Genomic DNA, 25,423 nt, shown 5'->3' on the forward strand with positions numbered 1-25,423 from the left:
TCATTGGTTGATAGGAGCATATACCCACGTGGGTGATTGATAGATGAGCTGAGGTCCACACTCCAGTCCAGTTGGTGGTAATGCACCTTAATGTTGGTTGCCAACCGCCATATAAAGTCCAAAGAAGAGAGATTACTAGAAACTAACTGGGTTTACCTTTTTATCTGTGGATTAATTGTCGAGGACCTTGTGCATTTCAGGTCAAAATAACAACCCAATGTTTATATCCCAAGACAAATAAGCTAGCTAGCTAAATTGCCATGAATGTGTAATGCTTTTCGACCTGTCCCCAAATTAATATAGTCGGTTCAATATCGTTTTTGATATTTCAACCTGTGTGTCCTGCTCGCGTCTGGTGTGGATGGACAAAATCAACATGAGTGCGCACCCGGTCTAGTCAGCATGTTAGCAGGGTGGGTCCTGTCCACTTGGCAGCGGTCCAACAGGGAGTGGGAGGGAAGAAGCTGTTTCCATAGTGGGGTGCGGGTTCAGAGAAATAAATGTACCACTTCACATCCTCTCTGTCTTCTCCCTTTCTCTCTGGGCAGGAGCGAGGGGATTATACTGAGGGGCGAAGCTGCCCCCTGTGATCGTCAATTTAGCTAGCTACCTTATTTGTGTTGGTGATCGTGTGCACAACGGAGCCGCTTCTTCTTGTTTTTAGCTGTCTGGTCGTCTGCAATAGCCCATCCGTGATAAGGATTGACAAGTTTTGCATTCCGAGATGCCGTTCTGCATACCACTGTTGTACTGCACCGTTATGTCTGTTTGTGGCCCACCTGTTAGCTTGCACGATTCTTGCCATTCTCCTTTAACCTCTCTCATCAACGAGCTGTTTTCGCCCACAGGACTGCCGCCAACTAGATATTTTTTTCGCACCATTCTCTGTAAACTTTTGACACTGTCGCGCATGAAAAGCCCAGGGGGTTGGTCATTTGAGATACTGGATCTGAAGATCATACAACGCTCAGACGCTTGTTTTGCGAATTCTAACGTTCAAACAAACAGTAACAGAATGGCTCGATGCCTGTCTGACTGCTTTATATAGCAAACCATGGCCACGAGACTCACTGTCTGTAAGAGCGATCTATTTACGTGAATGGGGTGGTGTACCTAAAAAAGCGGCAGACAAATGGTGTAAAGAGAGCTGTGAGGAACATGGACTCTCCACAAAGTCATGCACAGAGACTGCAGTTACCACCTATCCATTTAGGTAGACCAATATGAATACTGTTTGTCAGAGAGAGGAGCACACAGTTTAAGTACAGTCTTTTATATTAGTCAAATGACAGGTTTCCATTGTCAGACAGAGGGTGTCAGTGAGTTGAAGTTTCTAGAATGCCCAGCAAGGGGTGCCCAACAGTCAAAGATGCTCCATGACTGCCAAACATACAAGAACATCTGGGTCAAACAAGTATCGATTGACACAATTGAATACAACTAGTATGCTCCCTTGATTGGTGAAGTTGACATACATGGAACCTGTTGTGACAAAAACTCTCATATGCAGATAACATCTATGCTGGCTGGGTAGCATACAGGTTTTTAGCAAATGTTCGAAAAAGGCCCCTTCACAAAAGATATTGTGTCAAATCCAGTGCTCTTCAAATCCGCTTCCATGCATTTGTGAGGGTATTTACATGTCCTGTTTAAAACCTGTCCATGCAGCATGCATAGGTCTTTATGAAACGCAACCTCTGTTTATGCTGAGTATAGGAGCTCTCAGCCATGTTGAAGAGCATCTTGACACAAAACAAATGTAACAAGGACACAAGTTTGAACGTTACAGAAAACAGCAGTGTCGATTTCAAATCAGAAACTGAGAAGGCTTCTCCCATGACACACACAAAACTAGAAGGGCACAGAACTGAGTTGCTGTGGTAGTTAGAGATGAGCAAGCCTTGTATGTGGCGAGATGGAGACATCATCAATCCCAGAATTCAATTCTATGGTTCTGCCCCATTAAAACTCAACAAGGACCTAAAATACCCCCCCCCCCCTCCCCCAAGTGTACATAGAGGGACACTAGCGTCCCTGTCCTACAGCTTTAAACCTATGAAACCCAATCCTTCCCACCCCATATGTCCCGCCGTTCCCTAAACAAAACAGACAAACAGACATAGGCTGTACAGTTGCCCTTAAGGGGGAAAAAATGATATTTACATTTACATATCCCTTAAAAATGTCTTCATATTCACCCTTCAGTTTTAACTGGTAACATAGCTTTATCGAGCTGAGACAAAATCACAGTAACCATTGTTCGTTGTCTATTTTAACTAGTATAATACTCTTTTATCGAGACCTTTGGTGACTCCGTCAAAATGTTCCAGGACAAAATACTGTCAGACAGATCCATTTGGGACATGAAGTTCACAATGGATGTTAACTAAAAATACAATGAACAAAGACCCATTTCGTCATTCATTTCAAATAATAGAATTAGTTACCGGCCAACATTTTTCATAGCAGGTAATGTACAGATGTGGCTGCAGCTTCACTTCCCGCTCCATGATTGTTCAACATAGGAAATGGTGTTGGTTAAATCATATTCCAAAATGTGTCTATCGTTAATATTTTTTTTTTTAAATACTGGCTTGAGTATTGGGAGAGATCTGTAGCTAATACTGTTCCCAGACATGACTTTTGTAGAGTTATTATGACAGGACAATGAAGCAGCACAAACCACGAAAGCTAATCCATATGCATGGCAATTCGCTGCGGCAAGTCTGGCTGGGTGCTTTGTAACAGAGAGTTAGTCTGTGTAAAAGCATTACAGGGTGTACTGACTGCCAAGTGTTGCTACAGTACTTCACCTTGTGCTTACTCATCATGTCACCATCTAATCCTTTCTACAGCCAGCAGACATTGGTGTTAATTGTCATTGTCCCTGTTAACAATCTGCTGAAATACATATTCACTTACACAGAGATCTACTTATACTGTTACATTGTTTAAGTAAATTACAGAAGAAAGTTGAAAGAAATTAAACTCATCTTAGATTGCATTTTAGATTAGTTTATAATGAGGGAAAATCTAATTCACGAAAGCTGCCTACCTTGAACAAATTCATGTTTTAAAATGACAGACCTCAACATTTGGGCTTCAGAAGAGAAATTCGCCCAGTCCCATGACCCATTACTTCATACTGTAATCTTCATTCCGCTGGTGTTCATTTGGTTCCACACATCAAAACACACACACTCTTGAGCATACGGCTCACACGAACCATACAGCTAATGATACACTAAAAACAAAAAATGGGCACAATCCAAACTGTGTGTGAGTCAAGACACTTGAAACATTAGGTTACAAACAACTACTTTGGACTCACGAATGAGATGCAGTGGACCATTATGACCTTTCTATTATGTACAGTACTGCTGGATTCAGTCCATCTGGTTGAGATGAATCCAAGACACAGTGATCATTCTGCAGGCAGCTGGTACAATGACTTGTAGTCTCTATGGAAAGACTGTGACATGCTAGTGGGTGACATTAAAAAGTAACCAACTGTGGGCCTGGGATTCCAGGAGTGTGGAGAGAGATGTCCGGTCATGTCCATCAGAGATGAACAGATTGTTCCAAGTTTTCTTTTTTTTTTAGATACATGCGATTGGGGATGGGTCAGAGGCCACAGGTCACAGTAATGTGAATGTGAAGAAAGCAACAAAAAAAAACACAGGTCTGGGGTCAGATGAAGAGTGCAGCGTGACATCCGAGACGACGTTTAGGTGTTCCTCACGGCCAAGGCCTGCTCCAGCTCCTGTCTCCTCTGCTGGATCTGTGAGAGGGAAGTGGCATCAGCATCACACACACAAAGACAACCTGAATATACCTCAATATACCTAAGTGGATACACAGTATCAATCAATCAATTTGTAAAAAGTGGTAAATCAAACATTTGATTGCTTGTGAATGTGATAGGTATTGGTAAGACTGGTAAAACAGAGCAGGTACAGCTTCAAAGCAAAATATGACTTATCTGATCACAATGCCTAGTTTGTGTTTCTACTTGGATGCTCTTGTGTGAGTTATTAAAAGGTTTTAAGGTGCAGCGTTTGGCATTTCTCCTCGCCTTGCAGTAGAAGTAGCGACTGACGGCCTCCTGGGACCAGGGCTCGTGGTAAAACGCCGCCCTCCTCTCCTCCTCTGGGTTCCCCACCACGTCTGTCATCAGCTGCAGCCAATCAGAGAGCACTGTTGGTCAGGTAGGTGTGTGTGTGTGTGTGTGTGTGTGTGTGTGTGTGTGTGTGTGTGTGTGTGCGCGTGCGTGTGCGTGTGCGTGTCCCTCACCTTCAGGTCTCTGCTTTGGGACTTGAGCCAGTCCTGGATGTAGCCCTTAGGATCCCTGGAGAAGCTGAGCATAAAGTCCCTCTGGATCTTCAGCTGGTTGATGGACTCAATGGTCTCATGGATCTACAGGGTTCGTAATGATCACTGATGTTAGAGGACAGCTTCCACAGATCTAAGCATATGAAAATTAACTTTCCAATTTCAATACACCAATTTATTTGAGCCACTGCGTTTCTTTGGAATTTGCATTCAAATAGTTGTGTAAGAAACGGCGGTGACGGTGTAAAGAACAAGGCTTTTCCCATAGGAACGTGAAGCCACAACACCTATGTAAAGGTAGATTTACATTGTGGAGATGCGGGAACAGCTCTGACGACAGAGATTTTCTCCACACGGCCGACATGCAATTTATACCAGTGCGATTGTTTATCCAAGGCGCGTGCAAAAGTGTTTCAATTTCAATTCCAAATTTTCCCCATTTGAAAAGCATTTCAGTGTACTTCCAGAATTGAAATGGAATTGCAGAGCATGTCAGTGTACTTCCAGAATTGAAATGGAATTGCAGAGCATTTCAGTGTACTTCCAGAATTTAAATGGAATTGATCCCAACCCTGGTGATTGCACTTCGGGCGACAGGATTCTCCGGGAGAATCATATAGAAATCTATCCGACACGGTCAGACAGCTCTGAACTCTAATTCACATATAACTGACGGTAATTAGTCGTCACACATCTCCGCAATGTAAATCTACCTTTAAAGTCATCTTGGGTAATTGTGATTGGCTATCCTTCCTGTGTGGTTGTCCCACCTTGTTGTCCAATGAGGCGATCTCCTGCTGGTTGGCGGTGGAGAGCAGGAAGCTGCTCATCTGGCTCTTCAGGGGGTCCTCCACCTCCACGTCAATGTCATAGCATGCCGTCTTCTTCTGGTCGTTAGGGTCCACACTGCATGGAGAGGCGGGGAAGGATGGTGAGACTGAGGTTGTTGGCAGCATTTCAAATGTAATAAAAATGAAAAGCCTGGAAGGCAAGAATGCTGGTGGTCTGTGTATCTTACCATGATTCTTGCCTCCCAGCCTTTACACTTTAATTGGATTATCTACCCTTTGGGACAGTAGTAACTGTGAAGCGCTGTGCCCACATTGTTATCTTATAGCTTTTCAAATGTATTCATCTGCTAAGTTTTTATATTTTTATAACATAACATTTTTTATTTTATGACCAGGCATTCACCCTTCAATTCAAACCAGGAAGTTGCCAGGTAGGTGTTACAGTAAGTGTGAGCTACTCACCTGATGACGTGGTTGATGACGATGGGGTCAGGGGGCAGGAGGAGGTTGGTGAGACGCTGGGGGATCTCCGAGAACTTGAGCCTCGGGCAGTCAAAGATCTGAGAGGAAGACAATAACATTGCAGAATAGAGATCTATCAGCAGGGAAGGGCAAATGTGTGTCTCCCAAATGGCACCATATTCCATTAATAGTGCACTACTTTTGTCTAGGGCCTTAGGGTTCTTGTCGAAATTAAGGAATTATATAGGGAATAGGGTGCAATTCAGGACGCAGACAATAACAAAAGGCATACTCTCCCTACTGAAGGTACTATGACAACAGGTAATACAGTACCAGAGGAGAACTAGAAGGGTGTAGTCTACCTGCTGAAAGTACTTGTCACAGTTGATGTACTCCTTGTCATGGGAGTCCTGCAGCTTGTTGGTCTTGACATACTGCCACAGGGCCTGGATGATACAGGAGCGGGTCTGGGTGTGGATACCCAGCAGCCGGGCCAGGCGAGGGTCCAGTTTAAACTGGGGGGGCTGCGGAGAGGTCACAGTCAGTACTAGCCGACTGACTTCAGGAACTGTTACAACTGCCAGATGACAGCTGCTTTGGGGACACTTTTGTTAGAGTTTTGTAAGACCTCTAAATAGATTTTAGCCTCGTGCACTACTGAAAATTAAAAGGACTGCCAAAGCAGCAGCTACTCTTCCTGGGGTCTAGCAAAATTAAGGCAGTTTATACAATTTTAAAACATTACAATACATTTCACACACTGTGTGCCCTCAGGCCCCTACTCCACCACTACCACATATCTACATTACTAAATCCATGTGTATGTATAGTGCGTATGTTATCGTATGTGTGTGTATGCGCCTATGTGTGTGTTGCTTCACAGTCCCCGCTGTTCAATAAGGTGATTTTCTTTTACCTGTTTTTTAAAAATGTTACTGCTTGAGTCAGTTACTTGATGTGGAATAGAGTTCCATGTAGTCCTGGCTCTATGTAGTACTGTGTGCCTCCCATAGTCTGTTCTGGACTTGGGGACTGTGAAGAGACCTCTTGTGGCATGTTTTGTGGGGTATGCATGGGTGTCCGAGCTGTGTGCCAGTAGTTTAGACAGACAGCTCGGTGCATTCAGCATGTCAATAAATAAAAGTAGTGATGAAGTCGATCTCTCCTCCACTTTCAGCCAGGAGAGATTGACATGCATATTATTAATATTAGCTCTCTGTGTACATCCAAGGGCCAGCCGTGCTGCCCTGTTCGGAATTTTTTTTGTTGCAATTTTCTTAAGTCCTTTTATGTGGCACCTGACCACACGACTGAACAGTAGTCCAGGTGCGACAAAACTAGGGCCTGTAGGACCTGCCTTGTTAAGAAGGCAGAGCATCACTTTTTTATAGACAGACTTCTCCCCATCTTAGCTACTACTGCATCAATATGTTTTGACCATGACAGTTTACAATCCAGTGTTACTCCAAGCAGTTTTGTCATCTCAACTTGCTCAATATCCACATTATTTATTACAAGATTTAGTTGAGGTTTAGGGTTTAGTGTGTGTTTTGTTCCAAATACAATGCTTTTAGTTTTAGAAATATCGAGGTCTAACGTATTCCTTGCCACCCACTCTGAAACTAACTGCAGCTCTTTGTTAAGTGTTGCAGTCATTTCAGTCGCTGTAGTAGCTGACGTGTATAGCGTTGAGTCATCCGCATATATAGACACTCTGGCTTTACTCAGTCAGTGGCATGTCGTTAGTCAAAATTGAAAAAAGCAAGGGGCCATAACAGCTACACTGGGGAATTCCTGATTCTAACTGGATTATATTTGATAGGCTTCCATTAAAAGAACATCCTCTGTGTTCTGTGAGACAAGTAACTCTTTATCCACATTATAGCAGGGGGTGTAAAGCCATAACACATATGTTTTTCCAGCAGTATACTATGATCAATGTCAAAAGCTGCACTGAAGTCTAACAAGACAGCCCCCACAATCATTACATCATCAATTTCTCTCAGCCAATCATCAGTCATTTGTGTAAGTGCTGTAATTGTTGAGTGTCCTTCCCTATAAGCATGCTGAAATTCTGTTGTCAATTTGTTTACTGTGAAATAGCATTGTATCTGGTCAAACACATTTTTCCAGAAGTTTACTAAGGGTTGGTAACAGGATGATTGGTTGGCTATTTGAACCAGTAAAGGGGGCTTTACTATTCTTGGGTAGCAGAATGACTTGCTTCCTTCCAGGTCTGAGTGCACACGTTCTCTAGTAGGCTTAAATTGAAGATGTGGCCAATAGGAGTGGCAATGTCGTCTGCTATTATCCTCAGTAATTTTCCATCTAGATTGTCAGACCCTGGTGGCTTGTCATTGTTGATAGACAACAATAACTTTTTCACCTCTTCCACACGGACTTTACGGAATTCAAAAGTACAATTCTTGTCTATGGCGCCCTCACCTGGTAGTCCAGCATTAGCAGCAGTGTGCAGCGCACGCTCACGTCCCCTGGCCGCTTCACCTGGAAGCCGTCCGTCTCCTGGGTGGTGGGAGTGCGGTGCCACTAGCAGGAAACACAGAGACAGAAACCCCACCTTGAACACTACCTACAGGCACCGGCCACGGAATTCCAGAATATGTACATACAAACGTGCACACAAAGACGATAAAAGAATACAAAACCAAATGTGTACACTTTCAACGAGCAGCCTTGCTCTCGACCCTTTGAGTATGTTGTCTTTTGGAAGGCTGAATCGCTGGAAAAGAATAGATCATGCATGGTGTGGTAAGGAACTGAGTGAACTATCAAGACAGCAAAGGGTTGATCATTTGTTTTTCCAGAGGCGCTAATGCATATGTTGGCATTCAAAACAATAAAATAAATCAGATTGAGAATCACGATATCAGAAGTATTTTCTAACCTAACAAGAGCATGGCTTATCAAGTTGAGACTGTACCCTACCCAAATGAAACCTCTATTTGGCATTACAGTATCAATTTTCTCCTCTGATATCCAGATATCAAACCCTCCCTGGTATTTTATCTATGTGGAAATGTTATTTGAGTCTGCATCTTACCTTCGCTTTACTGGTCAGCAGCTGAAAAGAAAAACACTTAAAGTTCCCTGCGTTTCAGTGAATTGTAGCCACTTAGCATGCAACACTGGGAGGGAACTGATGGAATGCTTTTCTACTGCTTTACCACTAACTCAATGTAGGGTTTACAAAAATATATGTTTTCATTGCTGTGTTGTGGTACATTCCATTTGATGGACAGATTCATTCCAAGCAAAGCGTTATCTATGCCATCTATCCTTGCTAAAAATATTATAAGGTGGGTAACCTTGAGAAGTACTCTAACCTCAAAACACTCAAGGAAGCATTTTGTCAAGTTAGAACACCTTGTGGCTGTGTGTACGAATGTGCTTACAGTGTCAAAAACATGTTTTTACAATTCAAAAGGTTGGAACCTCAGACACCATTCTCTGGTAAAATCTTAATTCTCCGGTATAGTGGATTCCTCAAGATCTAAAACCCCATTGAATACTAAAATCCGTAATGAGCTGTTTTGGACTGACTGTGTTTTACTGCCTTTTCAGTAAAATATCTGTTCTCAGATGATAACATCCGCCAGCTAAGTCAATAAGAGTGATGTCAGATCTAGTAGCCAACAATACCAAAATAGGCTAAATACAGTAGATGAGAATACCCACTGGGCACACACTGGTTGAATCAACATTTCCACGTTATTCATTAACGTATTGTTGAAAATACATTGGATTCAAAAAAGTAATCAACAAGTACTGTTTCTCAGTTTCACAATTTCTGACATTTAATCCTAGTAAAAATTCCTTGTCTTAGGATCACCACTTTACTTTAAGAATGTGAAATGTCAGAATAATAGTAGAGAGAATGATTTATTTCAGTTCTTTCATCACATTCCCAGTGGGTCAGAAATTTACATACACTCAATTAGTATTTGGTAGCATTGCCTTTAAATTGTTTAACTTGGGTCAAACGTTTCGGGTAGCCTTCCACAAGCTTCCCACAATAAGTTGGGTAAATTTTGGCCCCTTCCTCCTGACAGAGCTGGTGTAACTGAGTCAGGTTTGTAGGCCTCCTTACTCTCACATGCTTTTTCAGTTCTACCCACAAATGTTCTATAGGATTGAGGTCAGGGCTTTGTGATGGCCACTCCAATACCTTGACTGTGTTGTCCTTAAGCCATTTTGCCACAACTTTGGAAGTATGCTTGGGGTCATTGTCCATTTGGAAGACCCATTTGCGACCAAGCTTTAACTTCCTGACTGATGTGTTGAGATGTTGCTTCAATATGTCCCCATAATTTTCTTTTCTTATGATGCCATCTATTTTGTGGAGTGCACCAGTTCCTCATGCGGCAAAGCACCCCCACAACATGATGCTGCCACCCCCGTGCTTCACGGTTGAGATGGAGTTCTTCGGCTTGCAAGCATCCCCTTTTTTTCCTCCAAACATAACGATGGTCATTATGGCTAAACAGTTCTATTTTTGTTTCATCAGACCAGAGGACATTTCTCCAAAAAGTACGATCTTTGTCCCCAAACCGTAGTCTGGCTTTTTTATGGCGGTTTTGAAACAGTGGCTTCATCCTTGCTGAGCGGCCTTTCAGGTTATGTCGATATAGGACTCCTTTTACTGTGGATATAGATACTTTTGTACCCGTTTCCTCCATCATCTTCACAAGGTCCTTTGCTGTTGTTCTGGGATTGATTTGCACTTTTCGCACCAAAGTACGTTAATCTCTAGGAGACAGAACGCGTCTCCTTCCTGAGCGGTATGACGGCTGCGTGGTCCCATGGTGTTTATTCTTGCGTACTAGTGTTTGTACATATGAACGTTGTACCTTCAGGCGTTTGGAAATTGCTCCCAAGGATGAACCAGACTTGTGAAACTACAAAAAAGAAATTCTAAGGTCTTTGCTGATTTCTTTTGATTTTCCCATGATGTCAAGCAAAGAGGCACTGAGTTTGAAGGTAGGCCTTGAAATACATCCACAGGTACCCCTCCAATTGACTAAAATTATTTCAATTAGCCTATCAGAAGCTTCTAAAGCCATGACATAATTTTGGGGAATTTTCCAAGCTGTTTAAAGGCACAGTCAACTTAGTGTATGTAAACGTCTGACCCACTGGAATTGTGATACAGTGAATAATAAGTGAAATAATCTGTCTGTAAACAATTGTTGGAAAAATGACTTGTGTCATGCACAAAGTAGATGTCCTACCCGACTTGCCAATACTATAGTTTGTTAACAAGACATTTGTGGAGTGGTTGAAAAATTAGATTTAATGACTCCAACCTAAGTGTATGTAAACTTCCGACTTCAACTGTATACACACACACACAGTCAAGTTTGGACACACCTACTCATTCAAGGGTTTTTCTTTATTTTTTACTATTTTCTACATTGTAGAATAATAGTGAAGACATCAACACTATGAAATAACACATATGGAATCATGTAGGAACCAAAAAAGGGTTAAACAAATCAAAATATATTTGAGATTCTTCAAAGTAGCCACCCTTTGCCTTGATGACAGCTTTGCACTCTCTTGGCATTCTCGCAATCAGCTTCACCTAGAATGCTTTTTCAACAGTCTTGAAGGAGTTCCCACATATGCTGAGCACTTGTGGGCTGCTTTTCCTTCAATCTGCGATCCAACTCATCCCAAACCATCTCAATTGGGTCGAGGTCGGGGGATTGTGGAGGGCAGGTCATCTGATGCAGAACTCCATCAATCTCCTTGGTCAAATAGCCCTTACACAGCCTGGAGGTGTGTTGGGTCATTGTCTTGTTAAAAAACAAATGATAGTCCCACAAAGCACAAACCAGATGGGATGGCGTATCGCTGAAGAATGCTGTGGTAGCCATGCTGGTTAAGTGTGCCTTGAATTCTAAATAAAATCAGACAGTGTCACCAGCAAAGCACCCCCACACCATCACACCTCCTCCATGCTTCACTGTGGGAACCACACATGGAGTTTATCTGTTCACCTACTCTGCGGTTCACAAAGACACCGGTTGGAATTTGGACTCATCAGACCAATGGACAGATTTCCACCGGTCTAATGTACATTGCTTGTGTTTCTTGGCTCAAGTAAGTCTCTTCTTCTTATTGATGTCCTTTAATTGTGGTTTCTTTCCAACAATTCGACCATGAAGGCCTGATTCACGCAGTCTCCTTTGAACAGTTGATGTTGAGATGTGTCTGTTACTTGAACTCTGTGAAGCATTTATTTGGGCTGCAATTTCAGAGGCTGGTAACTCTAATGAACTTATCCTCTTCAGCGGAAGTAACTCTGCGTCTTCCGTTCCTGTGGCGATCCTCATGAGAGCCAGTTTCATCTTAGCGCTTGATGGTTTTTGAGACTGCACTTGAAGAAAGTGGAAACAAAGATTCACTAGAAGTTGACGGAACTTCCATCAAGCCAATTAGAGGCTGGAGAGGGGCAGGCAGTCAACTAAGGTCAATTAAACCAACATTTCTTTCACCTAAAAAGCCTGCTGAGATAAAATGCTGATTTAAAAGTATCACTTCTCATTTTTCTCAATAATGATGCCAGAGTCTGACAACTTGCGAAGGCATGGAAGAAAAGGAATTTCTACGCTTCCGTGCATGAACTGTTTTCCAAAATGTAGACGGATCACCAGCAGAGTCTGAGACAGAACTTAGAAAGTAGCTTGATTTAGCTTTCTGGAATGTGGAAGTGTATCTATTTCTCAATTGCCTGCAAAGCTTCCAAACAGCTACAGTCAGTTTTTCAAACCTTTGCCCAGGCCTGTTTAAAAAAAAATTATAACTAGATCTGAAAGTTCTATAGAGAACCAAGGATTTGTTCTATTTTTTTTTACACTAAGGTGTTTAAAGGGGAGAGCATGTTTTGTCTGCCAGAGAGAGAAAAAGAGATGAGAACAATTCTAGAGCTAATTCAGGGTCAGGTATGCAGCTGAGATAGAAGAGAGGTCAGGGTAATACACATCATGAAGAAAAGCTTGTGGGGGAAAAATGTCTCTTCATAATTATACGAGGATCAGTGTTAATCCTTTTGGTATCTCTAATACAATGGCAGGAGAGCGATCACTGAGATCATTAGCAAAGACGCCACTCAACAAATACTTGTGGGGATTATTTGTTAGAATTAGGTCAATCATTGAGAAGTTTGCTGGATTTTGTATTAATCCGTGTGGGTTTTGCAATCGGTTGAGTCAGGTTAAAGTCAAGAAAAATATTCTTAAAATGGTCTGAGGCCGGGGTAAGCCAATCTAAGTTAAAATCCCCTAAAACGACAAATTCAGATGAAAGAAAAGGTTTAAATACTCAGAAATAGTACCAACATGGTGTCCTTTGTTGGGCAAATCAGCTGTCAATGTTAACTTCATAAATCCAACATCACTCCGAATTGACATTCACATACAGCCTGGGTAAGAAAAGTTAGGCGTTACTTTCAACTATTCAACGTTATTTAGGTAGTCTACACAAATGAGTATGGATGCTGAGCAATGTCTAAATGTGTTCAGCTGAAACGTACACAGCTTGTTTCCAAATCTAAGCATGGTACATAGAGGTAGGCATTTGGATGGTAAACTTGTTCTCACTGAAGTGCATTACCCCTCATTTACCAGTAGGTGTCACTGTTTAACTTGGACTGTGGCTTCACATTTTATTTCAATATACCCCTTTATTTAGGTTGATGGCATGACGTTGAAACGATGACGTTGATTCAAACAACATTTTACTATCAACATTGAAACAAGGTCAAATAAAATCTGTCGAATCAAATATAAAATTCAACATCATTTCAACCATGTGTGGTTGAAAGTTTGGTTGAAATTCAACCATATATGGAATTTTCTATGCAATTTCAACATATACATAGTTCTAATGATTATATTGAAATTAGATTGATGTAACAACCTGTAAGTCAGGTTAAGCCAATGTATTTAAGTTGAAGTTGACCCTAATTTCAATGTTTACAAGGCAGGTTGAAATGAGACGAAAACAGCACTGGTTGATGACTTTTTTTCGAATCTAATGTATTTTCCACGTTGATTCCACGTCACAATACGTTGACAAATTACATTGAAATAATATTGATTCAACAAGTGTGTATTTATTGTATTTAGTGTATTTATTTTCTCAGAATCATAACTAGCCTATGGCCTAATCTTCTACAGGGGTGTACATTGTGAGCTGCATTGAAACTAAAGATACGATGCCAAGAGTCTTTAGTGGTTAAACACTATAGTTAACCCCTTGTTTGCCCAAAACCTGCTGAATAGATCTGGATGAGGCTGAAGACCATAGAATTAGAATGAATAAAACGGATGTCCTCATTCAGATTAATTACGCCACTATGAGTGGACTGGGGGCCATTTTGAGGGTCCCCAAAGCAGTAAAGCACAAAGCGTCCTCAACTGACATTCCAAAAAAAGATATTCCATTCTCATTCTATTTCTATGGGCGGAACACAGACACGGTAGAGGAGACGAGAGTGAGACAGAGAGGACAGAGGGTGCAGGTCAGCGGTCATCAGGGAACATGAACTCACCTCTACAAGGTGGTTGTCAGGACCGTATAGGTCTTTGTCCAGCTCGATCACCAGGCTCTTGAAGAAAGAGGAGAACTTCCTCTTCAGCTTCCCAGGCTATGGAAAAAAGAGAGGTGGTTGGTTAGTTTAACGTGGACGGAACATTTGGGCTGATATGAACATTTGAAGAGTGTAACACGGGACAAACTCACTCACACACACGGACGGAAGTAGCATTAGCCACTCTAGCGTGATGTTTCATGCTAGAAAGTATGCATATTTTCCCAATTTTTTCCATCTTCTCGACATTAAATCGAGTTAAGAAAGAAATGGATTCCTTTGTCGCCTGAATATAGAATGTTTTATGTACAAACCGGTCCACGGGGGATACGAGTGTATAGCCGGCTGCATACATTCCCTTTGGACGGTAAGATGAAACGACTCAATAGCGCCATCCGCTGGCCTTTGGTGCAAGGCCCTTGTTTGTTTCCTGGTTACTGAACATCGGTCTCTGGGAGTGATTTCAACGAAACCCCTATGCACTACTGTTGAACACCTGCCTTAGATAACTTGATATACTGTTGTCATTGACTATAGCAACATTTCTAGGACAACAAAGCAGTGATATCATTCAATTTACCCTAGGCCCTAGGGGCAAGGGTTTGACCAAAGACGTAGAAGGGACCACAATCAATGTGAAAACAGGATATTCTCAGGGTCCACTTCCTTAAAAGTGGGCCCAAAATATTTGTGGGCTCAGAAAACCTCAAATAGTCCAAACCACTGTGAAATGACAGCCTTGACTCAAAAGCTGATGAGAGAATTAGAGTTGAGCCACCATTTGAAGTCGATCTTACTCTGCAAAAGAAATCTATGGTCACGTTGGAGAAATAATCTGTGCAAACATTTAGCGAATCATTTATCATTCCTCAGAAGGCCTAACAAAACAAATCTTGTTGCCGATTCTGGAATTGTGGAGATGTGTTAGAACTATACAAGACTGCCATACATGAGTGTGGGGCAAACACTCCACAAAGCAGCTCCTGGATCAAAGAGCTAGCAATATTCATACTTGGTTGAATGATTGAGACATGGCCACAGATTTTTTTGAATGTATTTCACCACGGTGAAAAGTAAAAATTTAACCCACCATGCTGCCACATTTAAAATACAGTCCCCCATAAAATAGCTGGTTAGCGTTTTTTTTGGCATGAATCTTGTTTTAGAGGCAGTTCTCCAGAGTGGTCACTAGCTGGCAAAGCCACAAAGTGATAAAATCTGGTGTTAAACTTAACCCTAACCACACTGCTAACCCTAATGCCTAACCCTAACCTTAAATTAAGACCATGAATTTTTACAAAATCACTCACTTCTGCCTCCATGACAAGACTCATCACAATAAACGTCAACCTGCCAGAAAATATGTACAGAGGAGAAATCTGACTCAGTGGTAGGGATACAGTTCAAAAGAAACCGTTCATAATCGCTATCATACATAGAAGAGACTTCACAGAGGGAATTTTTTAAAACTTTTCTAAAACAAAATCAAACAAACCAATCACGACGAATTGATCCAGTGATATTCCATCGTTCTACAGGAAGTTGAATACTCACATCATCCAGCAGCTTCCCCTCAACCCGCAGCTCCCATGATGCAATACTGCCATCCGAGTCGTCAGCGTCGGGCTTGGCAGGGTTGAAGGTGTTGGAGATGTACAGCCTCAGTTTACGCTTTTGCTGTCGACACAAACACAAAGACACTGTTAGAACCAGTGGGCATTTCTGTACACATCAGTCTTGGACACTTTGGTACCAAAGAAAAATACAGAGATGTTTCATGTTCCATTGTTCAAAGGGCATAGTATTTTCGTATAGGGAAAGGGAATACCTACATAGTCAGTTGAACTGAGTGATTTCAACCGAAATGTGTCTTCTGCATTTAACCCAACCCCTCTGAACCAGAGCGGTGCAGGAGACTGCTTTAATAGACATCCACGTCCAGTGAGCAGTTGTTGTCGGGGGTTAACTGCCTTGCTCAAGGGCAGAACGACAGATTCTTCCACCTTGTCAGCTTGGGGATTCAAACCTTTCGGTTACTGGCCCAGCACACTTAACCGCTAGGCTACCTGCTGCTGCTCGTACAGTAAAGTATATTATCGTAGTGAGATCCTTCAGGCCTATGATATGTGTTACCTTCATGGGTCTCTTCAGGGCTTCCTGGATGTCCACCCGTTTACGCATGATGGTCTGGTCCAGTTTACGTTCGAAGGCCAGCAGGTCCATGTAAGCCTGTGACTCAGGGACCAGTTCACGGATCTGATCAGGGGAGAAATCAAACAACCAACTCTTAGTGTCTCTGACACAATATACTCTATCATATTTAATCCTATGCCCGTGTACTGCTTTAGAAGAACAAAAATCCTATTATCCAGTAAAATTGAACTGAAAAAAAAGATTGTGACAATAAGTTGTGGGATTGACTGAGGTTTGTGTTTAAGCTTAGGTTTCATTAAGGTAAGGCATTCTGCGATCAGAGCATGTCTGGTGTCTGCACTGAAACGGTGACTGTATTTTCTCAAGCCACCATTTCCCCCAAAAGTCTTTCCGTCCTTCTGTTACAGGGGTGACACACCTAATGAAGGTGACAGAGCGGGCAGTAGTGCCCACAGGAGCTGTGACTGCTCAACATCACTCACTAATTGGTGCACCAGTCCAGCCTTTAGTGGTGCTAAGTCTGCATTTGAAATGCAGCGGGCACATCAGCACGAACCCCACCCCTACCCAACCTGCCCCTACTCTCCTTGACACATTACCATACTCATCCCCAGATGGAGGGAGTCCGCACTCTGCCAAGGCTACTTACCAAACTGGGCACAGACTCCCAGATTCTCCCACTGCGTTACCCCTCTCCCTCTCTTTCTAATCTGTCTCTCCCTTCATTGTTCCCTCGATCATCTCATTCCTTCTCTACCTGCGTCTGTCTGTCACCAAGTTGAGGTGTAGTGCAGACAGAATGCAGTGTGGGACATTCCCTGTCCCTGAGCCATGCAGCTATCCGTATCCCCTGTCTGGCTTGTGTTACGATAAGACCCACAGACTACGGAGACACTCATAGGAGAGACTGGGAGCAGCATGGGGCTCCAGTCCAGTGCCACCAGCAGCAGCCTTTACAAAATCAATGCCCAGGCTGGGCAGGGTTGAGACGGGGCAGGGGGGCATGAAGGGGAGAGCGGAGGTTGTGGCGCAGGCAGGCAGAGGAGAGTGGCTAGACGTGGGTTTGTTTAGCCCTGACGCGGACCACACACTAGACCCACCCTCACCTGTGGAGAAGATGTGCCTCCTCTAAACCGTACGGTTGTTTTATACCGGCTCTGTTTCCTACCAGTCTATTGGTTATTCCATTTGAAAATAAGAGGAATCATTAAACAACGGTGCCCACCGCCAAGCCTGCGCCAAGCCTCTGATCACCCAAGCATCTCTTTTACGCTCCATTTGTAATAACACATAATCATCTGCCCCTCCAAGCCCCGAGATCAAAAACGCACACATGTTCTATTCAACAGAGAATGGATATTAACACGCAAACACTCGAGTAATGGGAGAAAAATACAAAATATACGCAATCTCACCCTCTGTGGAAGAATCTTGTCTGCCATTTTCCTTCTCTTGGCGCTACAGAGGGAGAGAAAGACAGAGAGAAAATGGAAAAAGAGAGCATGTTACTATGGTGACTGATAGCGTAGCACCCAGGCCATCTGCTAAAATGCTGGGCCACATCCAGCACCCCAGTGTCCCAGCTGTGTGTGTGTGTGGAGTGAGTGGTGTGTGTGTGTGTGTGTGTATGTGGGTGTGTACGCAATGCGGATGTGTGTGTTTTGGGGGATCCAGCAGAGGCAGGACTATGGTATACCACCTGGAGAGCAGGGACTAGTGACATGTAATTCCTCATGCACACACACACGCACCTCATGACTCAAGCTGTACCATCCAATGTACCGTGTATAGCCTTCTCTTTATTAATGCTGTATATTGTTTGTATGTTAGTGAGTGTTGGCTCTGTCGCCAACTGTGGCCATCTCCAGAGGCAAATTTGTTACGTGACCACCAATAACAATGCTTCTGAATCCAACTTTCTTCTTTCCGATGAGGAGAAAAGTACAGTCGCCTATAACCCTTGTGATCTTATGTGAAGTTAACGTGACAACATGTTAAAACAACATGTGACATGAAACTCAACATGTGAAAACATTACCTCGTGTGGGGGGGGGGGGGGAAATGACAACATGAGGATGTAAAATTTCAACATGTGATACCATAAAACTACACGTGACAACATTTGAACTAGACAATCTCCAGGGGACCATGACACCATCCCAAGAATGTCATTGCCCTTTCGGGAAAACCACAGGATGTGGACAATCACATGATTGCACATGTGGACAATCACACGATTTCACATTTCCACATGTTTTGCTTGTGAAATCTGGTGATCTGGGGACATAATCCAACGGTTGGGACAGTTATAGTCTGGGGATATGGGAGTACTGTCAAACTGCACTGCTATTTTAGTCATCAGTTAATCTGACTAGTCTGTTATCATTGATTTCATTTACTTTATTTCAGCATTTTGAGTTTTTTTTTTGTTCAGTTGTTGACACGGACATGGTGGAGTACATTTACATTTAAGTCATTTAGCAGACGCTCTTATCCAGAGCGACTTACAAATTGGTAGCAGAAAGATTGAAATGCTGAGTTCAAATCCCAGGTTTGTTTTTGTTATTTTTATTTATTTCACCTTTATTTAACCAGGTAGGCCAGTTGAGAACAAGTTCTCATTTACAACTGCGACCTGGCCAAGATAAAGCAGAGCAGTGCGACAGAAACAACACAGAGTTATACATAAACAAACGTACAGTCAATAACACAATAGAAAAATATATGTACAGTGTGTGCAAATGTAGAAGAGTAGGGAGGTAAGGCAATAAATAGGCCATAGAGGCGAAATAATTACAATTTAGCATTAGGTGAGGACATGTTGAATTATAATTACTGTATAAATAAACATACACAATGTCAAAGTGTGTCAAATATGTAAGTTGAAAACACAATGTTAAATGCACTGTATGTGTACCATAACGACTCAGTTTTGTTTTCAAGGCATTACCTTTTCACATTATCTCATGTGAAAATCATGTGGTTTTTCCCGTAAGGGAACCCGTCAGTAGCCTACTTGTCAAATTCTTTGGGTATGAAACATTTTTGAAAATATAATGATAAATATTGTAATTTTTTGCCTGGTACATCATTTGTGTTACCACACCTGATAGATTACTTACCATGGGTCCCACCTAATGCAAATGAGGTGTGCTGTTATGGTTAAGATGCCGAACGCTCTAACCACTAGGCTACCCTGGATGGAGACAGACATATAATCTAATGCTTGGGACAGATACAGTTGAAGTCGGAAGTTTATATATATACCTTAGCCAAATACATTTAAACTCCGTTTTTCACATTTCCTGACATTTAATCCTAGTAAAAATCCCCCGTCTTGGGTCAGTGAGGATCACCACTTTATTTTAAGAATGTGAAATATCAGAATAATAATAGAGAGTGATTTATTTCAGCTTTTATTTATTTCATCACATTCCCAGTGGGTCAGAAGTTCACACACTCAATTAGTATTTGGTAGCATTGCCTTTAAATTGTTTAACTTGGGTCAAACGTTTTGGGTAGCCTTCCACAAGCTTCCCACAATAAGTTGGGTGAATTTTGGCCCATTCCTCCTGACAGAGCTGATGTAACTGAGTCAGGATTGTAGGCCTCCTTGCTCGCACACGCTTTTTCAGTTTTGCCCACATATTGTCTATGGGATTGAAGTCGGGGCTTTGTGATGGCCACTCCAATACCTTGACTTTGTTGTCCTTAAGTCATTTTTCCACAACTTTGGAAGTATGCTTGGGGTCATTGTCCATTTGGAAGACCCATTTGCGACCAAGCTTTAACTTCCTGACTGATGTCTTGAGATGTTGCTTCAATATATCCACATAATTTTGCTTCCTCATGATTCCATCTATTTTGTGAAGTGCACCAGCCCCTCCTGCAGCAAAGCACCCCCACAACATGATGCTGCCACCCCCGTGCTTCACGGTTGGGAGGGTGTTCTTCGGCTTGCAAGCATCCCCCTTTTTCCTCCAAACATAACGATGGTCATTATGGCCAAACAGTTCTATTTTTGTTTCATCAGACCAGAGGACATTTCTCCAAAAAGTACGATCTTTGTCCCCATGTGCAGTTGCAAACCGTAATCTGGCTTTTTTATGGTGGTTTTGGAGCAGTGGCTTCTTCCTTGCTGAGCGGCCTTTCAGGTTGTCGATATAGGACTCCTTTTACTGTGGATATAGATACCTTTGTACCTGTTTCCTCCATCTTCACAAGGTCTTTTGCTGTTGTTCTGGGATTGATTTGCACTTATCGCACCAAAGTACGTTCATCTCTATGAGACAGAATGCGTCTCCTTCCTGAGCGGTATGACGGCTGCGTGGTTCCATGGTGTTTATTCTTGCATACTATTGTTTGTACAGATGAACATCGTACCTTCAGGCGTTTGTAAATTGCTCCCAAGGATGAACCAGACTTGTGGAGGTCTACAATTCTTTTTCTGAGGTCTTGGCTGATTTCTTTCGAATTTTCCCATGATGTCAAGCAAAGAGGCACTGCGTTTGGAGGTAGGCCTTGAAATACATCCACAGGTACTCCTCCAATTGACTCAAATGATGTCAATTAGCCTATCAGAAGCTTCTAAAGCCATGACATCATTTTTGGGAATTTTCCAAGCTGTTTAAAGGCACAGTCAACTTAGTGTATGTAAACGTCTGACCCACTGGAATTGTGATACAGTGAATTATAAGTGAAATAATCTGTCTGTAAACAATTGTTGGAAAAATGACTTGTGTCATGCACAAAGTAGATGTCCTAACCGACTTGCCAAAACTATAGTTTGTTAACAAGAAATTTGTGGAGTGGTTGAAAAACTAGTTGTTTTCATGACTCCAACCTAAGTGTATGTAAACTTCCGACTTCAACTGTAGAGTGTGAGGATATGTGAGTAATGTTAAACTGTATTAGACATTGGCACACCAGCTGGGACCTCCGTCTCACTCAGAAATCTTTTAACAGGGCAGGGCAAAATAATTAGGGTAAGTTAACAGGCCAAATGCTGAAACAGAGCAGCATCGGGAGTTGGCTTGGTTACAATTCAAAGGGATCTGAGGGTCATAAACTGGGAATCACAACCCTCTAGAGATGATGAAAACATCGCATCTTGCCGAAACAGAAAAAAAAAACAGTTGATTAAAGAGGTGTTAGGGCATCCTTTGGTATAGCTGACATTCCTAAAAGAGACACTTACAGCATCATTTGTTCCCATCATGCCATGCTTCAGTCTACAGCATGCATCTTCACATTCGGAGGTACCCTAATGAACACCTGGTAAAGCTTTCCTCGTGGGGAGACAAACATAGGGGTTTGTTTGGGGTAACATTTGAGGGTGGGTTGACCGAGCCTACACTCGGAAGTGCTGGGGTCGGGGGTCAGGGGTCAGGGGAGAGGGCAGGGCGGCGAGTAAAAACGTGTGAAAAAACGGACATGCAGCAGAATAAACTCCTACTTTGATCCGAGCGTTGGATCTGATTGGGCATCTCTCATGTCCATCTGCCTCGCTGGCATCTCATTGGCTCCAGGGAATCCCACTGGCTTCCTAAGGGTTGATGTGATTTGAAGGTTGTCCGATTAAAGAGGTTGGTTGGTGTGACAACACACTAGTGGCAGCAAGCAGGATGTCTGTACTGAAGGACAAACTCGTGGTTGTGTGTATGTCTGTGTTGGTGAGGGTGCGTTAATATCGGCGCACGTGTGGAGGTGCACGTGTGGAGGATGCACAGGCATCAGTGTGGGGTGCATCTGTGTGGATCCTGGTGATCAGTGGATCTGGGGGTCTCATTTGACGCTTGTCTAGCAGGGAAAGGTTCTCATTGGACAGTGGGGAATCATGCTTCACTCACTTCAGTGTTTCGATGGCACAGTAACAACAAGCAGACACATTGGTAATGAACACACTGGGACTAAGGCACAGACTAGCACACTGTGAAAAAGGGAGTGACAGAAGCAAAAACACCCCCTCTAGTCCTACTAGGATCCAGGTACTATTGATAAATGTAGTGCGTGGGAAAACTGGGCATCTCTGAACGCTTCTATGTAGGCCTATAGTCTTTGTGGGTTTTCTATGTGCAAAGTATAGCTGCACCTGAAGCTTTTTCACAAATTATAGGGCTGTCCTATAATTCTCAGCCCAAAACATCCTTCCTATTGTCTACAATGCAAAAAGTACCAAATTAAAACTGATCTTTGACTCGACTGTAATAACATAAAACTATTTCTAGCATCCTTCTAAATTGAAATTTGAATATGCCCTATTTTTAGAAGCATGGCAGATTTGTATGGGTAGAAAAGTGCTGGCTCGACAGGACGAGCTCAGGTGCATCTAGCCAATAGCCATACGGTTTCAATGACACTGCAAACACAGGTGGCTGTGCCTGTGCTGGGCTGTTGGCTGGGGAGGGGGTTGTCAGCTGCCAGAGGACAAGCATTGGCTTTGCCAGAGAAAGTGTCACCTACTGGGTCACCCTGGGACATCGATCAGGCAGGCCCTCAACAGGGAGCGAGCCGTGGAGGCAGGGGTGGAGGGCCGACATAGGACAACAATTTTCCTGGCCCTTGTTTGACAAGGCTGCTTAATTGTGAGTGGATCAATTGCACTGCGGACACAGAGAGGGAGAGAGGGAGCATATTGATCTACTCTCTAATAACTACACTTGGCTCAATCGCCTCCCTGAGGAATTACTCAGGGCCGGTGGTGTACATGTGAAGCACAACACAATGTGGCCGTGGTTTTGAGGAACTGTTTTTGTGACTGCCAAGTATTTTTCAAAGCCAGTTCCTGGGATAGACGGATTGGTTTTGGCAGAGACGTTATATCTCATAACCCAGGTTAGCTCTTATTCTGAGGAGTGTAGATGGTGTCCACAATATGCTGACCATGATAATGCTGTGCTGACCACAATATGCTGACCATGATAATGCTGTGCTGACCACAATATGCTGACCATGATAGCTAACAGACCACAAAACAGAGGTCATAATGTGGCTAAACCTAATCGCCAGATGTCGATAAGGGGGGTGAACAGTGTCAGAGTAGTGGATAGGTTGCAATACTAAAGCAAGCAGTAGGGGGAGCACAGGTGATGGTGAATTGCAGATATTACACACAGAAACATGACCAGAGGCAGGCATGGAGTAGAGAGGGCTAGGTTGCAGAGGTGAGAGGGGACGGGGGTTGGATCTTGGATGAATCCTGGTCGTGTGACTCACTTTCTGGCCCGGTTCTGTACGTTCTGCTGCTGCTGGTTCTGCTGGGAGGGGGCAGGTCTCTTGCGGCTGGGCTCCATGACCGGGGTGGGCAGGCCGGGCCGCACCGTAGGGCTCCCACTGTACGGTGGGCCGGGGGGGCCCATGGGGGCACCCTGGTGGGGCATCCTAGCTCCAGATGGCATTCCAGGACGCTAGAGATGACAGGAGACACGGTATTAGTTACTGCACATTTCAAATACAGATGTAGGGCGGGGTGGTATACCGTATTTTACTATACACACACCAGTATTGATTCTCGGGCCGGTTCAGGTTTTTACTTAACCTTCTATTACGGTATTTCAATGTTTGGGTTGTTAAATGTGATACGTAACTCCAGCGAGTTTAATGTCCGTTTTTATAGTTTACTCTGTTTGCTACTTGAGCCGTCTTTCTCCCTCTCCTCTTGCTGCATGCCGCGTCCCACGCCAAGCCTGCCCCGTCAATCAAGGAGAGCAGCTGCTCGACCATGGAGTCACAGGCACTTTCTTGCCATTCACTCTGCAGTCTGCACGGTCAGATAGACGCAGAAAGATGTTTGTGACAACGATGCTGCTTTCTATAAGCGTCCTATGAATACATTATTCGTTTGTGTATCTTACTGGGTGAAAACTGTCTGCTAGTTTGTCTTTAGCAAGTTCTGTTAGCCACTAATGCTAATCGCTAGTTAGTACATTTAGCAAGCTAGCTAGTCAGCTAAGAGTCAGAGCAAATGTAGCTAGCTAATACAGCCTGGTCACAGATAGAACAATAAGCTAGATGTTTCACAGGATGTATACATCTGAAGCATCTGGCTGGAGATGAGAGGAAGCCCAGTTGCCGGCAGTGGGAGAAGATTTGGATTTTGGCCGACATTCTGCAAATTTTCTCATAATAAAACATTTGATCTCAAAACAGTCCCAAAACGATAATTTGTTACGAACAGAGTGGACTTGTTTAGCAGACTTTGCCAAAGTTTTTTTTTCTAAAATGCATTATTTACAATGAGTGCAAGGACGAATTGAATTATTGCACACAGAAATATGAAAATACATGCTAGAACGTGCCAATAGGATCTTGATAGCTCGTGCTTGGCTCTGCCCACCACCTTGCTTGTTCTACCCACTATGATTCATTTGCTCCCATTGGAAACAACAGGCTGTGGTGCATCTTGGGTTAGTTCAAAAAAATATTTTGCATGTTACCAGTGCTGGTGTAGGCCTAGATAAGCATGTTGTTTGTGCAACAGTATCTTCTAAATCGGATAAGAATAGGCGAAGCATTAATATGTTAGTTAGCTAACGTAAACTCACCCCATTCCGTACAAATGTGCGCAACCGCGACATTCAAACGAGGCCACAAAGAAAACTAAATGGGACTGTAGCGACTGTGTTGATTTCAAAATCGGGGGTGTGAACTAGGTTTCTATTCAAGCGTTGATCGACATGGTAATGGCTCTATAGTATTGGAGAAAAGTTGAAAAAAAACAGACCCTCCGTTACATCGTGACGTGTCATGTCGTAACGTACAGCACGCAAAAAGCAACTATTTCTGTCTTACAATCTCTCTCCACCAGGTGTAGCACTTATCTTTTAAAAACAAGAAATGGACAGTGACGGGGGTAAAGGGGGGATACCTAGTAATTTTTTGCATCATCATTGCATGCGATCAACATTCTCAAAGCCACTGTTTACTTCTAAGATCACTTTAGCGCCGCCCTAAAAACTTGATTCAAATTGGACACAAACCTTCAAATAGGTATGTAATGACACATTATATAAACTCTTTATAGTGTTTTATTTACATTTTAGAGGCGATAAGGTGATAAGTTGGACAGATC

General features: G+C 42.9%; 1 protein-coding gene across 14 annotated transcripts in view; it reads right to left on the reverse strand.

The window, feature by feature from the left end:
- Positions 1-1,257: 1,257 nt before the first annotated feature.
- The window catches only part of LOC129822738 (SWI/SNF-related matrix-associated actin-dependent regulator of chromatin subfamily D member 3-like), a 59,578-nt gene continuing 35,412 nt past the window's right edge, over positions 1,258-25,423 (reverse strand). For 2 of the 14 annotated variants that reach the window (XM_055881100.1, XM_055881094.1), the window contains exons 2-16: positions 23,569-23,759; positions 21,809-21,898; positions 17,769-17,811; positions 16,333-16,455; positions 15,754-15,876; positions 14,161-14,256; positions 8,647-8,667; positions 8,263-8,325; positions 8,031-8,132; positions 5,948-6,109; positions 5,586-5,683; positions 5,046-5,238; positions 4,294-4,416; positions 4,076-4,177; positions 1,258-3,781 (exon numbers count right to left, since the gene is read on the reverse strand). In XM_055881100.1, the coding sequence (XP_055737075.1) occupies positions 3,728-3,781; positions 4,076-4,177; positions 4,294-4,416; positions 5,046-5,238; positions 5,586-5,683; positions 5,948-6,109; positions 8,031-8,132; positions 8,263-8,325; positions 8,647-8,667; positions 14,161-14,256; positions 15,754-15,876; positions 16,333-16,455; positions 17,769-17,811; positions 21,809-21,898; positions 23,569-23,759 (1,584 nt within the window). In that variant the 3' untranslated portion in view covers positions 1,258-3,727. Of the gene's footprint in view, positions 3,782-4,075; positions 4,178-4,293; positions 4,417-5,045; positions 5,239-5,585; positions 5,684-5,947; positions 6,110-8,030; positions 8,133-8,262; positions 8,326-8,646; positions 8,668-14,160; positions 14,257-15,753; positions 15,877-16,332; positions 16,456-17,768; positions 17,812-21,808; positions 21,899-23,568; positions 23,760-23,973; positions 24,918-25,423 lie in introns of those variants that run through there. The other 12 variants (XM_055881092.1, XM_055881096.1, XM_055881105.1 and 9 more) reach the window with 12 other exon arrangements.

Source organism: Salvelinus fontinalis, chromosome 25 (genome assembly GCF_029448725.1).
Source record: "Salvelinus fontinalis isolate EN_2023a chromosome 25, ASM2944872v1, whole genome shotgun sequence".
Classification (NCBI taxonomy): Eukaryota; Metazoa; Chordata; class Actinopteri; order Salmoniformes; family Salmonidae; genus Salvelinus; species Salvelinus fontinalis.